The 17208-nt window shown below is 41.2% G+C and overlaps 1 protein-coding gene across 1 annotated transcript in view; it reads right to left on the reverse strand.

The window, feature by feature from the left end:
- The window catches only part of ZCCHC24 (zinc finger CCHC-type containing 24), a 111457-nt gene that overhangs the window by 84797 nt on the left and 9452 nt on the right, over window positions 1–17208 (reverse strand). Inside the window, exon 2 of the mRNA XM_082764355.1 lies at window positions 8472–8672. Coding sequence (XP_082620481.1) covers window positions 8472–8672 — 201 coding nt within the window. The remainder of the gene's footprint in view (window positions 1–8471; window positions 8673–17208) is intronic.

The raw sequence follows: 17208 nt of genomic DNA on the forward strand, positions 1-17208 counted from the left end.
AATCAGCTCGCGGAGAGCTGGAAACCAGACGTTACTTTCCCTCTCGAGAGGAATGCTCATGCTCATAGTAATTGTTTCCAAGCTAAGCACTTAATTATGGTTTATCATGAGTTTTATTGCAAGCTAAGCAAATACCAAATTGTTAGTAAACAGAGTTCAGATTTAGACCCATGCAATAGCTATGTTCAGTCTACTTCAAAGAAGTTGGTAAAAATGTCCCACTGACATGCCCAGGATTTGGATCTGATCTGTTGTGCACAGTTTTTAATTAAATTATGCATGTTCACTGTAATGAGCTGTATTATTGATATGTAGATATACAATAATAGTAAAATAAGGTTGGGAGATTCTCTGGGAGGTTCTTTCACTTGTCTTGGGACAGGATCACCTGTGAAAATCTTGATGTCTGTTTATCCGTAGTATTCCAAAAGTTTACCAATCTTCAAGAGCCTCCCCGAGCACTCTAATTCAATGCCTTCCAGTGTCTCCCAATTAGAAACAGCCAAATTCAAGCCCAGTGCTCAGGACTCATTGGCTGTGGGTCTGGAAAACAAACCATGCCCTTTATGGAAGGCTTTAAGCATATTTGCAATTTATTATGTCTTTTGGGAAGGGCCAAACAACATTGGTTCTGCAGCCTTTAATCAGAAGTCATGTTTCAGAGACCCGAAGTTAATCTTCATCTCTACTCTTCCCTGAATGACTGTACTGAACCTAGACCCCAATGAGGCTTTATCAGTGCTGAAACTCTCTTCAGTTAAAATGCCAGGTATCTGTGAGGGCCTACATTTAAACAGCATCCCCCCTGCTGTCAGCGGTCATCCCCCTTTGAGCTTATCTAGGTAGTGAATATGCAAGTGAGATACAAAAAGCAAATAAAAAAGTTGGAACACAGTGAAACGCAGGCCAGTTGTGAGGCAGGTCTTGCAGTGCCAATCCCATGGCCACCCCGTTGACAGAAATTGCACGGGACCCGAGAGGCCACCCCAAGGTCGCTGCAAAGACCAAGCACGTATGCTCTCTAACAGTATTTGCCTTTAGCACATCTGTTTACATTGCATTTCCCACAGCAGAAAAGCTTGAACTTGTACCCATAATGAAGACTGAACCACAGCAATAATGGCTCAGTGATGGTACATAAGGAAGAGTTTGGTTTTGGCTGCTCTTCCAGACTTTGGGGAATGCAATTATCAAGCAGCGCGCTAAACAAGAAAGGGGAACAGACACAGTTCACTAGATATTTCTGTTTTCTTTTTTGCTATCTAATTGCTCTTATTCTGGTATGTTAGGGTTTGCTATCTTCTTTCGAAACACCCAGTTTATCACACAACAGGACGTAAATGCCACACGTTGCAGCCACGGTTTCAGGAGTGCTTGGGGAGCATGCTCTCAAAGCGGGGCTGGTGGGATCCCCTCTTCTCAACATATGGCTGGCCGAGTTGCTTGCCCCTCTGATAAATGGTTTGGAGGCATGACATGCACTGGGTTTGCAGAATTTCCAAAATAGAGAGCAATGAGTATCTTTTGATGTTTCAGACGTTTAAAGCAGCTTAAATTTCCAGAGGTAAAATGGATGTTACAAAATTACAGCTCACCAGATTTTTGTTACAAGATTTCTGCAAGTCTTCACAGTAAAAGCAGAAAAGATCTGAGAAGAATGTGTTCAGCTAATCTCACAAACTCTTGAGAAACTTGGCAGGGCTAAGTTCAAACATATGAAAAAAAATAACCTGCAATAAGTTTTGTATTTGAAAACCTAAAGTTTTCAAAATGACAGCATATAGTAAAAACAAAAAGCAAAACAAAACCAAAAAACTTAGCCAAGTCCAAATAATCTAAAACAACTTTATCCAGGTTCTGAGTGGAAAAATATGAATAAATGAGAGTAATATGTTGTGTATAAACAAGAAGGAGAGCCTCAAATTGTTCCAGTATGTCATGATGTGCAAGTTTACTATGTGCATAGGTGTTTGCAAAATGAATACCTAAGAATTACAATTTCTTAGACATTTAAGTGAAGAAATATGATTTTTTTGGACTTCAGCAAGGCTTTTGACATGGTTTCCCATAGGATCCTACTGGACAAAATGTCCACCATACAGCTAAATAAAAACATCATACGATGGGTGAGCAATTGGCTAATGGGCAGGGCCCAAAGGGTTATGGTAAATGGGGCTGCGTCAGGCTGGCGGGCGGTCACCAGTGGGGTCCCTCAAGGCTCCATTTTAGGGCCAGTACTTTTCAATATTTTTATAAACGATCTGGATGTAGGAATAGAAGGTATTTTGAGCAAGTTTGCTGATGACACCAAACTTGGAGGAGTTGTGGACTCGAATGAGGGTGGAAAGGCCTTGCAGAGGGATCTGGATAGGTTGGAGAGCTGGGCGATCACCAACCGCATGAAGTTCAATAAGAGCAAGTGCCGGTTCCTGCACCTGGGATGGGGAAACCCTGGCTGCACGTACAGACTGGGCGATGAGACGCTGGAGAGCAGCCTAGAAGAGAGGGATCTGGGGGTCGTGGTAGACAGCAAGTTGAATATGAGCCAGCAGTGTGCCCTGGCAGCCAGGAGGGCCAACCGTGTCCTGGGGTGCATCAAGCACGGCATCGCTAGTAGGTCAAGGGAGGTGATTGTCCCGCTCTACTCTGCGCTGGTGCGGCCTCACCTCGAGTAGTGTGTGCAGTTCTGGGCACCACAGTATAAAAAGGACATGAAACTGCTGGAGAGTGTCCAGAGGAGGGCTACGAAGATGGTGAAAGGCCTGGAGGGGAAGATGTACAAGGAACGGCTGAGGTCACTGGGCCTGTTCAGCCTGGAGAAGAGGAGGCTGAGGGGAGACCTCATCACAGTCTACAACTTCCTCGTAAGGAGGTGTCGAGAGGCAGGAGACCTTTTCTCCATTAACACCAGTGACAGGACCCGCGGGAACGGGGTTAAGCTGAGGCAGGGGAAATTTAGGCTTGACATCAGGAGGGGGTTCTTCACAGAGAGGGTGGTTGCACACTGGAACAGGCTCCCCAGGGAAGTGGTCACTGCACCGAGCCTGTCTGAATTTAAGAAGAGATTGGACTGTGAACTTAGGCACATGGTCTGAACTTTTGGGTAGACCTGTGCGGTGTCGAGAGTTGGACTTGATGATCCTTAAGGGTCCCTTCCAACTCAGGATATTCTATGATTCTATGATATAAAAGGGGTTAATGTGTCGGTGTGTATTTTTAAAATAGAGAATTAAGGGTCTGGATATGAATAGATTTGTCTTCTGAGTGCCATGTGCAGTTTGAAAACAATTATAGCACAGATTACCAACAGGGTTTTCTGTCTTTATTGGTCTTATTAAAAGCAGTGCTACTGTACCAGAGATTAATTTACCTGTTGTTTTATTTTATTATATATCCCATATTATCATCTTAACCTCTGTAAGTGGGATACTGTTTTTAGTGATTCGAATGTCATTTCATCCATATCAGGGATTCACTGTCAGGCTTTTACTAACTCTCCCAGCCCAAAGAATTGAAGCATAAACAAGCAAGATCTGTACAGCATGGTATCAATTGCCCATGACTATATTCTGATCAAAAACCATAGCGAAACCTGCAAAGCTGAGTCATATGGGGGTTTAGATTCCTATGAGACTGTAGGGCTCATCCTGTAACTGAGTAAGAATACCAATATTTCTCTCAGTTTACTGGAGGAAAGACTTATTTATTTGGAGGCCATCACTAGATAACTGACAGATTACTGTAAAATGTAGAAATTATATCTATAAATTATTCTTTTCAGAGTGAATTTTAAAGACTTTTTCAGCCTATGATCTTCCTTAACCTCAGAGCTTTCTGAAATATCATTTTCCACTATAAATACGTATTTTTATTAAGACCTCTAAGCCAAAAACCAGAAGGGTAAAATGTTTGTTTTTGTAATGATGGTAGTTTATTCATCATTGCCATCACACCCAGCCTTTGGTACCTGGAGAAAGCACAGCTGTGGACTCCTTGAATTTTGAGGACACTTGAGAGCCTTTCACAACCATAAGGCACAAGACAAATGAGATGACTGCTTCACGCATGAGAGTTGCTGCAATCGCGCAGCCAAATAGCTGCCTGCTGAGCTAGCTCTGCTGCCAAAGACCCGCTATATCTGACTACAGGGAGGGACAGCTTCAGGGCAGCATGATCTGGCAGAGCAAGCTGTGGACAGGGAAAAAAGAACTAAGCTCAGCTTGATGCTGATTTCTTCCACATCCTGCATGAAACCACAAAAGCAAATCTATGCAAACTCAGGCAGCCACAGTAATTACCTACTACTCCCGTTGACTTGAATACGTATTCTCAAGGTACTTGTGTTTGGCAGGATCTGCTTCAAAGATCACTGTTGCCAAAGGAAAGACTCCCATTGTTGGCCACAATAATATGGATCACGCCATACATTTCATTCACAGAGCAAAAAACGCAGTCCAAAATGAGACTAATGTTGCGTCCCATTACATATATACCTGTGATAGTATGTCTGTATTTCTATGAGCATGCACGTGCATTATCCTCTACGAGTATAGCACAAAATTTGGAAGTACACACTGCAATGGTTCTGTATCTCCCAGGGACTGAACTAAACAGTTTTTAGAGAGCTTGGCACTAGCAGGGGGTACAGAACAGCTTCCTCAGCAAGCATTCTGTGCAAGGTGGCTGGAGTCATGTATTTTTGAGTGACTAGGTCTGCATATATTTTCACAAAAGGATTTGACAGCGCTTGAACATGGTTAGGACAGAGAAACCAGCAGATGGAACTTATGCTTGGCAGAAGCGGGCGGTAAAGCACTTTGGAAACTTTGAGTACAGCAATGCTGTCCTGGAGCTCAGGGCTTGGACACATCCAGGACAAACCATTACCTCCCAAATTAACAAGAGGAATGACATAGGCAGTAAATGAGGTCTAGGATCTGTGTCCACGTCTTACCTTCCAAAAGACAATTTTGAATAATGCTGAAAGTTTAGTCATTCACTGACTTCTTAAAACCTGAACTAGGACTTTTATTCGCACGTGTCCGTACATGCTGCATCAACTCCCTTGTACTGTACTTTGTGTGGGTTAGATCTATATGAAAGCATTATCTAATATGTGATTTTGTGATTCTACAACTGAGTGTAGAGTGGCGACATCACAGAAAAGTGGTAATCTCCAAAACATTACACTGGAAAGGAGCAAGATTCATTTTGTAGAGGCCATGCACAGAACAAAAGAACCCACTGTTCATATTTTATACAATTTAAATATATAGACTACATTGATAATAGGTGAAAAGAAACAATGTGACTTTTTTAAATGTCTTATGTGATTTTCTGCATCTACATTTTTCTACAAGAAAAAAAAAAAAAAACACAGAAGTTTGTTAAATCCCAGAATTTCAGTTTCCAAACAGATTATTTTGAATAGGATATCAGACGAACTGCAGATACCCAAGGTACTAAAATACTAAAGCTGACCTTTTCTCAATTATAATTATTTAGCCTCCTAGAAGATGATCATCATTTAAGATAGAATCAATACTTGTATTTCCATCAGTACGGTACACTATCAACTCTGAGAAATAACACATCTTTACAGTGTTCATAACAAGCAGATTTAAGGGAGGATATAAAGTCTCAAAGTTGTTACACAATGTCTGTGTTATGCCGGAAAAACTCCGTAAAACACCCCTTTCAAAATCTGTTTCTTGTTAGGCAATTGTATTAAAAAAATTAAAAAAAAATAAAAATAAAAAAAAGATTTATTGATTTGCATTTTGTCCAAATCAGATTTTTATCTCTTGTCTCTTTCCAAACCCAAGTACTTAAAATATGCAAAACTACTTTGATTTTTTTCTTTTGTAGAATTTGCAAAACAACTTTCATTTTTGACAGCATTAGTAAAACTTAGCATCGAAATCTAAGTGATGAAGTAGCATATGTAATGTTCAAATAAATAAATCAATTATCATCAAAAGGAGTGGTAGCAAATGGGGTCTTTCTAATTAAGATCTGACCCTGCTGTCAGTAGTCCTTTCTTGTGCGCAACGTTTTCAGAGTTGTGAATGTAACTCACGCACACCAGGTCAGTCCCAGTTGATCTGTTCTCAAATTTAGAGAAAATAAGGCAAGTGCTTAAGTTCTGGTGAAAATTTGTCTGCTGTTGTTCAAGAACACATTTCACTGCTGACTAGCACTTGCTTCTGTTAGAATTCCTCAGTGAAGAACTATTTTCATATCACCTGCTCCTTAAGTAGGACATGAAATTTAACTTTGATTTGTAGAAACAGGTAGGTGCCTAAATAACACAGGGCACTGATGAGGTCTGATCTGGGGTGCTTTATGTGTTTGTAGTCGCACGTGTTCAAGGTTATGGAAAGCACACATGGACAGCCATGAGCACTGGGGAACAGAGAGGATGACTGCCTTTTGTGAGGGGACCGAGAAAGTCTTGCTCAACTAGCCCTACAGAACGCATGCTGAGAGAGGATATGGTTGCAGTCTATTAATACATACTGAGATAAACACCAGACAGGGAGATGAGCTATTTCAGGGAATGACACTGTTGGCAAGAGAACAGATGACTACACAGTGGACACAAATTACATTTATCCTGGAAATTGAAAGATTTCTAATTAATAGAGTGAGGTTCTGGAGCAGCTTCCTACTAGAGCAGTAGTGGGCAAAATAGTGATGTACTTCCCAACTAAAACTGGATTAGTTTATGAAAGGCACTGGACGATATGGCTGCCTGTAACTGTAGCTATGATGTCCCGCAGTCCTCCAGTCATTTCTTGCTTATTGGCCAGCCATGGGTTATGCTCTTCAGGAAGCCTTTTCATTACCTTGTTCACAGAGAAGTTGAAGATATTGCTAGTATAAACTTAATACATGGGGAAAAATATACACAGGATGTGCAATATAAGTAAATTAATCTTCCTACCTGCAAAACAAATAATGCATTTCTCCTCCAACACTGACATGTCCACTTGAGACCATCAGTGTGAGCTGCAGCTTGCATGCATTGGTCATCATGGGACTCGTTGCATCCATTTGACTTCCTACACCGCAGGGTAGAGTCATCTCCCACAGCTCAGCACTGTGATTGCCAAGCACACCCAGCAGTTGTAGTTCTAATCCTCTTGCTAGGTAATGTATGATGTTACGTGGTCCTGTCTCAATGTTTTGCTGTAGCATGCTAAACTGAGTGCATTAAACACAGAAGTATACAAAACTGAGTACTTTTGAGCTTAATCTTTCTTAAGGAAAATTTCACGTTTTCCTCAAGAGAACTGCTTTACTCAGTGTGTATTAAAAAAAAACCATGAAGTAAAAATATTTTCAATTGCCACGCCCAGGTCTGCAAATTGTAGCTTAATTCCACAGCTTTCATTAGAACTAATGAAAGATATACAGCTAAATTCCATGAAGAAAACAGCTTAGCCCATGCATAGCAGCAGTTGGATGGAATACACTCAGTTAAAGCTCATCTGACATTAGACTTGATTTCACACTGACCTTGCTCAGCTGGCAAATGCTTTTCTGACTGTGTTTTGGCTTATATGTCTGACATCCCTGACTGCCACAAACTGTAGTTAATTCTACGCAGATTAATTCTGCTGAAAGTCACACATTAAGAGGGTAGGAGGTTAACACCACAGTAAAGTAGATAACAGTAATGTCCACATCTGTATTTCTGGAATATTGGCAGAGCTTGAGTTTCCTTGGGACTCTACATAGAATATTATTGGAGTTGTGGAAGTTTAAGCCAGAAACACAACTGCATCCAGCTGAAACTTGAGAGGATGGAGAAACCTCGCACATTGTGGCTTGGATCCTCAGGAAAAAAACTGCAGATTGGTAAGTGCTTTTAGTGCACGCAGGTTTATGCCGCTTTTCTATGGAAATAAATATTGCCGGCTTTGCCACTACAAAAAAGTTCTTGGAGTCCAAGACAATCACATCTTGCCAAGTATAGCAAACCACTTCTATCAGAGGAGACATTTTGGACTAGATAAACTTGGAGCTTGTGTTACTGCAACTCTAATTCAAAGTTCCCATCCAGTGTAACAATTTATTTTCCTTTAGCATATGTAACTTGTTATATTTTTTATTAAGTGCCATTGCTAAACTGACTATAGGGTGTGCTGCTTGAAAATGTAGTTTACACAATCTATGTGACAGAAAGTTACATATTAGCCACTTTTTAAGTTTCCAAAATCTACTTATGTGCCTTGTAGAGTATCTTTTATAATGCTTATCTGGTGAATGAAATAGCTTTTTTTTATTTCCCGTCGGCATTGTGATAAAGAATGGATTAAAGGAACACATGGCTAGCTTGGCATTTTGTCAAGATATTTTTTCAGTGCTACTTTAAAGAACTATTTCAGTCAAATTCTGTGTTACTAAATGAACGAATGTTGAAAAGTTTTCATAAGGGTTTTTCCAGAATATTGTATATTGCTTACCTGTGGGCAGTCTTTGATGTAGTGTCCCTTGTTAAAGCAGAGGTGGCACAGGTAGTTAGGAGGTGGCCTCTTGCTGGGTTTTCTGGCTTCTGAAGAAAGGGATAGGTCAGAAAAATGCTCAGTGAGGGAGCTTAACCCATCCACTATGTTGTTAAGGGAGCCATAAGGAGATGCACTCTTATACAGACTGCTGCTCAGAGCCTGCAAAAGAGAAGAAAAAACTTACATGAAATGTAGCACATGAAACAAAGACTGTTTTCAGACTGATCTGGGTAAGGGAAGGATGAAAATGGCAGAAAAAAATGTGAGAAGTTTTTCATTAAGAACATGGCTACCTATTTGAGAGAGCAATAAAGAGGTCATTAATGAAGAGGTATCTTGAAGGCAGAGCTGGTCACCCCACTGCTGGGGAACCTACAGAGCTTGCCATGGCTCACTTAGCCCAACCTTTCCACTGAGCAGTGATTGCTTTCTTGTGATTGATCATACCGCAGTCATGGTGTGGTTAGAACACACAGGCAAAAAGAACAACCCACAAAAAGCAACATTTTTGTGTCCAGAACTATTTACAAGAACAATACTGAAGTCAGGAAAAGGAAAAGAACACCAAAAAAAACACAAAGTAATTTTTAATTTCCAATCCAGTCAACCTGATAGTCAATATAGAGTCTTGTGTTCAAACAATAACAAGAAATGTTCAGATTAAGCCTTATGTGATTTAAATGTTTCCTGCTAAATGGTAAATACCTATTTTTTTGTACTTCACCTTTGTAGGATCTTCACTCTCTCAATATGCAAATCAAAACCCAAAACTCTTAATTTGTTATTCTGTAAATTTAAAACTAAAAGAAACCCATAATCACCTATATACATAATCTTCCTAATGGAAATAACAAGTGTTCACTCTTTTTAATGTTCTAAGACTCAAAAGAAACTGTGTAATAGGAATTTAAGGAATAAATGGAAGCTTTCTTTTTTTCTTGTTTTGTATTTTTGAACATAGTAATGAATCACTGTAGGAACAGAATGAACCCATGTCCTTTTCACCCAGAAATGATGGGACACATTTGATAGGGTGTTTCTCTGTTAGGGCTGATATGCCTCACAATAGTGCTATAATTGTGTAATTCTACTGGCATCAAAGAATTACTGCTGACTTATGGGAAAGCGAGGTAAGAAGACATCCAAGCTGTGCCTCTATGGAGACCTTGTTTTTCAGTGCTCTTAAATCCAAATATTTAAGTGGAGTCTTCAGATAGGTTATTCAGGTATTTTGAAGGTATAGAGAAATTGGTTGAGATAGCTTGTCAAATAGATTTTAAAGGGGATTACATTTATCTCAGATATCTCAAATATTCAGGATATCTGTACAGTGAATGTGGTTTCTGGGTATGAGTCACATATTGCAAGAATCCTATGGAAGCCCTAGGCACCACTCTGCCAACTCTTCCTGGAGTCAAACACAGCTTACTGAGCTCCATTAACCCCATACAAAGCCAAAGCTGGTGCACGGCAGCAGGATCAATCCAAAGGGACAGAGGGTGGTAGTCCAGAGCCCCAAACCCTGCCTTCACCTTCCCATTGACCTGCTCGCTGCCCCAGAGAAAGTGATTACAATTCTCTCTGCCCTTTTAGTCTGGGAGACGGAATAGCATGTTTTCTATTTACAAAACCATGAGCAGAGTGAGTGTGATCTCATGGGGGACTTCACACATCTTCTGGCACTGAAATGCCCAACATTTAACTCCAGCACAGTGCCAATATAGTCCTGTACTGGTTCAAGATGTTCTGGCTGCTGAGAGGAGAGTCAGGCACTTTGTTTCAGGGGTTAAACCTGTACATTTCAAAAGGAAAAGTTATTGCACAAACTAAAGAAAAGGTTTAAGCTGCTTTAGTCATCAAGTAAGCAAAGATACCTCCAACAGTCCCTGGAATTTATTTTCTAGGATTTATTGGACACTATTGGAATGAGAAATTCTTGGCATCAAATTGCAAAAAGGAAAGGGAAGTGCTACGGATGCCAAAATACTATTAATTAAGGGTCTTCAAGAAGTTCTTGTCTCCCTAGGAGCCACTTTCTCTTACATACACTTGGAAAATACAAAATCTTTCTTAAGAGTCCCTCTTACCAAGAGATTCTTAAAGTACTTCACATGCATTAAACACATAAGTAACTTTGCAAATTCCCTATAACCTGATTTTTACAGAAGTGTGTATATCCACACAGAATGTGTGAAATCCCAAATTCTTTACCTTGCACTGAAATGTGGAACAACCCCTGGGGATGCAGAATGCGTAACTCCTGCCCACCAGGAGGTGGCTAGTCCTGCCCCCAGGGCCAGACCAGTGAGAAGACCAAACATGCCTACCTGCTGCTTTCACTGGGCTTTGCATGGGACATATGGCTCACAGAGGTGACCGTTTTCCTTTCTACATATCCTTTGCACTGAGCTGCTCCAACCATTATAGCAGAGCATGGCTGTGTTAGGGAATTCTCTCCAACACAGATAGCTCTTGGCATTTTTCAGGTCAATGGGAGAACAAACAGGTTGTAAAGGTCACAGTTTTGGCCACCCCATCATTAAACTTTATTTACAAATCTTTCTTTGTTTAAACCGTGGCAGCCAGACACCTTGTGACAGGCCAGGACTCCATCACAGACTACTTGGTGTATTGACATGAAATCTGTCTTCGCAGCCACCCACAGCTCTATGGCCAAAGTGTGACACATGGCTCTGAAAGCAGCCACCTGGTTCAGCTGGCAGGGCATTTGTGCAATATGTGCCAAAGGTGGCCACACCAAAACACTGCCATGAGACACTTCTCTATAACCATCTTAAGGCCCAGTGTTAAAACAAGGAGAAAAAAAAAAAAAAAAAAAAAAAAGCAGATGATGGCTGAAGAGATATGGTGGACATTTTCAATGCCACTGGAGCTTCAAAGAACAATTATTTCATTAAGGAAAATTCCTAGACAATCCCAAGATGCAGATTGTCCTTCCTGGTACAGAGTCAGGCAAATTGCTTCAGCAGTTCCTGCCAGCCTGACCTGGAAAATGGCCTTACATCAGTTTAGCTCTGAGTCAATATGAAAAGCATATCAATCTGGCACTTGAAAGATACCATGAAGAGCAGCAATGCAAACAGCGCTACATCCTGTCCCTAGCTGTGGAAATCTCCAGTTCTTCATAATGAGATGAGGAAAAAAGCCATTCCAAAAAGCCCAGTTATATAATAAGGGTGGTGGTGGGAAAATTCATCCTGGCCCTGGAATGAAATAGCAAAAGCCCAGGAACATGTAAAGAACATGATGAAAGCAAATGGTGATTTAGCCCATCCTGTCTTTGTAGAAGACAAGGGATGAATGAATATTGCTGAGATACACAAACCAGTGTTTTTTGTCTGGGACACTTAGCAAATCAGCAACTGAGTCCTTGCTCAGTGTTTACACTGCTGCAAAGGGGATTTTTAAGGAGGGTTTTGAGCAAAAACTTTGAATTAGTTTCACACTTAAAATGTCCAGGGGATGATCGGGGTGACGGGTAGAATGCTGATGGTTTTATAAAGATGACAGTAGGCAGGGAAACAGGAAGGAAGAGGGAAATGTAATCTGACTCGTTCCGACTTCGAGCATACTGGTCTGTGAGGTGCCAGGGAGACCGCTCCTCGGAGGGGAACCACCAAAAGCAATGACTGCTTTGTGCCCATGAGGTGCCCCTAGCAAAGTCAGCCTGTTTCCTTACAATGAAGATAATACATTAAACCACAAATAATATCTCCCACTAGGAGCAGAGCAGGATTTGAGCTTGGCAATGAAAGGGTTAGTGCTCTGAGGGAGCCTAGAGACCACACTGCATGTCTTAATTAGGAGGCTCATCAGCCCAGCTGCAATGAATTCAGGATTTCCTTATCTTGCTGCACTGGGAGGGTGGGGGAGCTACTGGTAAAACTTAGAAACGTGCTTGGTGGGGAGTTCTGGCTGATAATGTAAGTTTGGTTGTTGTTTTTTGGTGTTGGCGGGTTTGTTTTTCTTCTTATTGTGAAGCTTGTTGACTCAGTTGAATGGGAACCAAACTGAAAATCTGGTGGTCTGTTTTTAGAAGGTAACCTCTCTGCTCTGTAGGTCTTCAAACTGCATCTGTCGGTGGTGCTGGGAAGTAAGGCTTCCTTTGTTATTTGTTTGCAAAGTGTTTCCAGTTAAAGGGTATGCAATCAGTAAGGTTCCAGTCCAGCCCTTTGTGACAGAGGCAGCTATTGTCTCCTCTAGCTGCCTTACCCTGCTCCCAGTTGGGCAACATATGTGAGGGACTGAGGGGTTCCAGTGTCCAGCCCACCTCCAAGAAATGCCTGCTTACGTGAAGGATCTGGCAAACACTCTTGATTCCCTTGGCTGGTCCCCACCTTTCAGAGACAGCTCTGGGGATCCACATGCCAAGAGGTGGATAAGGAAACACTGGAACAGAATTTCTCTCTTCAGCTACTTTTTCAGCATTGGTATGATGTTAAAAATAAAGGAAGTGGTGCTATACGCAATGTGATGATGCGTGGCACACTTGAACAAATAGGTGATAAGCCTTTCTTTCCAACCACCTCCTGGTATGGCTATTGCTTTAGCTGTAAAGGTATTTTTTTAACTATGGTTAGGAAGGACAGATACCATAATAGCATTTCAATTATGACAACATTTAATACTGTCCTAAGGTGATGGGATTGCATGTTTTTCCAGAGCCTTTGCTTACAGCTGACATTAACATTTAATACTGTCCTAAGGTGATGGGATTGCATGTTTTTCCAGAGCCTTTGCTTACAGCTGACATTAATAACTGACAACAATCTGCTTAAGTGGGAATGGCACCTTGTTATTAGGATTTATAGAGGCTGATTTATTTATTTATTAGGATTTATTTAGGTATGGGATGGAGTATGTAGGGGCATGCCTGGGAAACTCAGGTTCTGCCTGGAGTTCAGTTTCTGGCTGCTGAACCCTGAAGGTGGTGGTAAGGGCTGCAGATCCACTCATTACCCGAAGCTGGAATGACCTGTGTTGGTCTAACTGGTTGGTAGTCTGTGCCTGGCCAGTACATTTGTTTAGGGCCCTTGGGTTGTTTGGTTTTATTTTGATTTATGAATTACACTTCAAAGATTTTTTTTTTTTATCCCTGTCCCCTTGAAAAACAAAATCCAAACAAACAAACAAAGCAACCAGCCAAATAAACAAAACAAGCTAACAAACAAAACCCTATGCTGGTACCCAATACTTCACTAGTTAAAAAAGAGGACAGAGAAGTATTTGAACTCTGTAAATAAGCATGAAGAAAATGCAACTCCTTGCCCTTTTTGAAGGGGGCTGATGTTTAAGCCCAAATACAATAGCTAAACCTAGATAGAAGGAACCATATAATTCTCCTAAACTGCTGGATTCTGCACACATAGTGTCTGTTCCCTCAGATGGCTTTCTTGGTTTCTGCTAGTTAAAGGATTTATCACTCAGGTTTGCAGAGGTGACTACTCCACCTTAGGGGGATAACTTCCTTTGGCTGTGATACCATTACTGTGACTATTTGACCTGAAATCCAGTGATTTTATTTTATTTTTTTTTTCTTTTTAAAAAACAGCTGCTCAATACTAAAATATTCATGATCATTTATAGCTGTTTAACAGCATCTCTAAGGACTTGTGAAAGACCCTGTTCAAGCTATAAGTTGATACAATTTGTGCTGGTTCTCTATGCATTTTTATTAATTGCATATACTGAGGTGAGCTCCTATAGTACTCCGGTATTCTTATACTGTCATTAGTTCTTGCATGACATGGAATAGCCTGTAATTGGAAAGCAATGAGCAAAGAATTTTTTGATGACTTATTTTTGCTTTGGTATTTAGCCAACGTGCTAAAGCAAACAAAAATAAAGCAGCCCTAACTTGCAGAGTTCAGTTTAAGTCAGCAGGCGCCATGACTGTTTGAAGTTTGCTGGAAAAAGGAGTTGGGTTGCCCTGTCATCGGCGTGAAGAAGTAAGGTTTTCATATACTGTAAATTATAAACATTCTCCAGTCTGTGAAGCGTCTGTGATGGTAACCAGACTAGCTACACTAATTATTAGCCCTGCACTAAAATGTCAAAAGGTGCTGAAGTTGTTTATCAGCTTGGATTTTCATGAAGATAAGAAGTGAGTATATCCCTGCGCTGTGTCATGAATAAAACAGTAGGACAGACAAGTCACTGCCCTCACTCAGTTGCTATTTTTACGTGAAAGGAGGGAGAAATCTGAAGCTATCAAAACAGTAATTCAGTGGCTTGTACATACTCATATACAAAACTTAACCTGAGGGTCTGCATCTGTCTTCCCTGGCAGTCACGCAGGGCTTGTTCCTGACATGGGACTTATCTGTGGGGCCATGCACCGTGTGTGAAAGCAGAACAGTGGTACCTGAAGATGAGCGCGTCTGGAGAACAGCACTTCCATCTGTGGCTTTTTTGTGCTCTAGTTCCTTATAAATGGTCAGACCAGTGGCTTGATTTTGTTCCCAAAGAAAATATTCAATGCATGATCAATGTTTATGGTCAATCCAAAAGCCTTTTGAACGTAGAAGGTTAAGTAAAAATACTGTTATAAATGTAGTTACATTAACTTCAGGCAGATCAAGTGTTTAATTACCAAGGCTGAACTGGAAAACCTCAAAAACTGCTGCTTTATGGCTTATGTCTGCTTTAGCTCTTCTGCCAAGCTATAGATACCTTTGCAGAGAACAGTTAAAGAGGTTACTTAGTAAAATTTTATCACTAGACAAGTGGAAGAAAAGCTTATTGCTTGCTGAAGAAAATGCCTGGAGGAAGGAGAAAAGACCCAGGCTTCTGTTTCCTTCTGAAGTCAAAGCTTAAGTCAGCTGTCAAGAAATTGGTCCTTAGGTTGACTTTAAGAAAATGTCAATTACTCAAGCTCCTTACTTAATGTAGGTAAATGTAGATGAGTCAAGTGTACCTACATTCATCCTTCTTCTGTCTCGGGATTTAGATAAACACATGCTTATATTAATCTGCTAATGCCTGCTTCTAAATATTCTCAGAGAGAGGGCACTAGGATTTTCCCTCTAGAGAAATGGGTGTTTTGAGGAGACTACTCTGAATGTGGCATGACTTGTCAGTAGTTGTGAAGCAAGTCAGTGGTAGGGTAATGAATCTTTAATGTAGTGGCTAGATCTGTCTAATCTAGCTCTTCTAGATCTCCCAGCTTGGTTGGCTGTGGCTTCTCAGGCTGTAATTGCTTCTCACCTCTTAAATTGCTTAACAGCAAGTGGGTGCAATAAGCTTCTCTGTATGATTTGTGTACCTTCACTTCATGGAAGAGTTGAAGTGCAGCACGTGGCACCATCTCGCCTCACTTTAAATCTGCTGATCTTTAGAGTCTTGATCCAAAGCTTTCAGTGTTTGCCATTCAGGACTTTCACATATCTACAGATCTTAAAAAGTGCTGCTCCCTGCCTGCTCAGTGGTGCGGAGATAACAAAGCTGGCAGTGAAGAAGTTCAATCACTGCCATTGGATTGCTGAACTTCAAGCAGGGCTCAGAGCTCTCTGCTAGCAGTGTGATCCTTCCTGTAACAGGTAACAGCATCAGGGGAAGGTTTGGTGTGGATGTTGGTGGGGACACTTGTCTTATACACTGTACAGGGACCTCACAAACTGTCTTTAATGTCTATTAACAGAAAGGTGGAAAAGGAAAGGACAGATGTTTGGTCAGAGGTGCGCAGTCTTGGAGGAACTCTCTAAATCTCGTACCAAGCTCTGCAGGGATCCTTTTCATCAGCTGAAGGCTAAACAACTGCCCACTTATGTTAGAGAAGTTCCAACACATGAGCACTATATTAGGGACAAGGGAGACCATTCACACTGCAAATTACTTTAACACATCCCCACAGGAGCCTTCATTTCTCAGCCTGTCCCTGGGCTGCCTGCAGCTGGATCTCCCCTGGGTTGCAGCCCAGTAACCTCCCTGACCTTCCCAGAACGAGCAGCAGTGGGGGTGGGAAGGCCCCACCAGATCCCCTAATCCCGGTGCCTCCTAATGCTGCTGAAAAATGAGCATATTTTGCGGGTGTCAAGATGGGGTTCTTAGGCTGCGAGGAGGCTATGAAGGTTATAAAGCGAGGGGAGAAACAGATGGACGTATTTTGACCCCTGCACTTTAATACCCACAGCCACATTCTGTTAACATCTCTGTTTCCTGCAGGAAATCTTGTCTCAATCTGACCTACAGTTTGAAAAACAAGAGTCAGGTTTCCTTTCATTTGGTGGGTCTTTTGACACTCCAAACATAAGAAAAATAACACCCGGAAATAGATATGTGCCTGTTTAAGGCACACTTAGGAAAGCATTTACCTCCTGTGCAGCTCTTACATGATGAAAGGTTCTGCTCAGAAATGTTCATTTTGGGTTAAATAGAACTTTAGGTCTGAGACACTTTTGTTTATATCATTTACATTCAGTAATGCCTTCTTGGCGCAGAAACCTCTGTGATGGCTGCCAAAGTTTAAAAGAGGCAAAGCTAAGGTCACTGTCAGAGGTAGGAACAATACATCATCTGCCCAGAGTGGGCCCCTCACAATGTGCTTAGGGCCTCAGTTTCTGCACTCATGGGAAGACAAAAACTTTTCCTAAATTGAATATAGTGAAGAAAATAAATTGCTTCCATCTATTTGCATGACAGGCTGGAATTTCATCTTGCAACTCCAGCTTTTGGA

This window comes from Aythya marila, assembly GCF_965140915.1.
Source record: "Aythya marila genome assembly, chromosome: 7".
Taxonomy (NCBI): Eukaryota; Metazoa; Chordata; class Aves; order Anseriformes; family Anatidae; genus Aythya; species Aythya marila.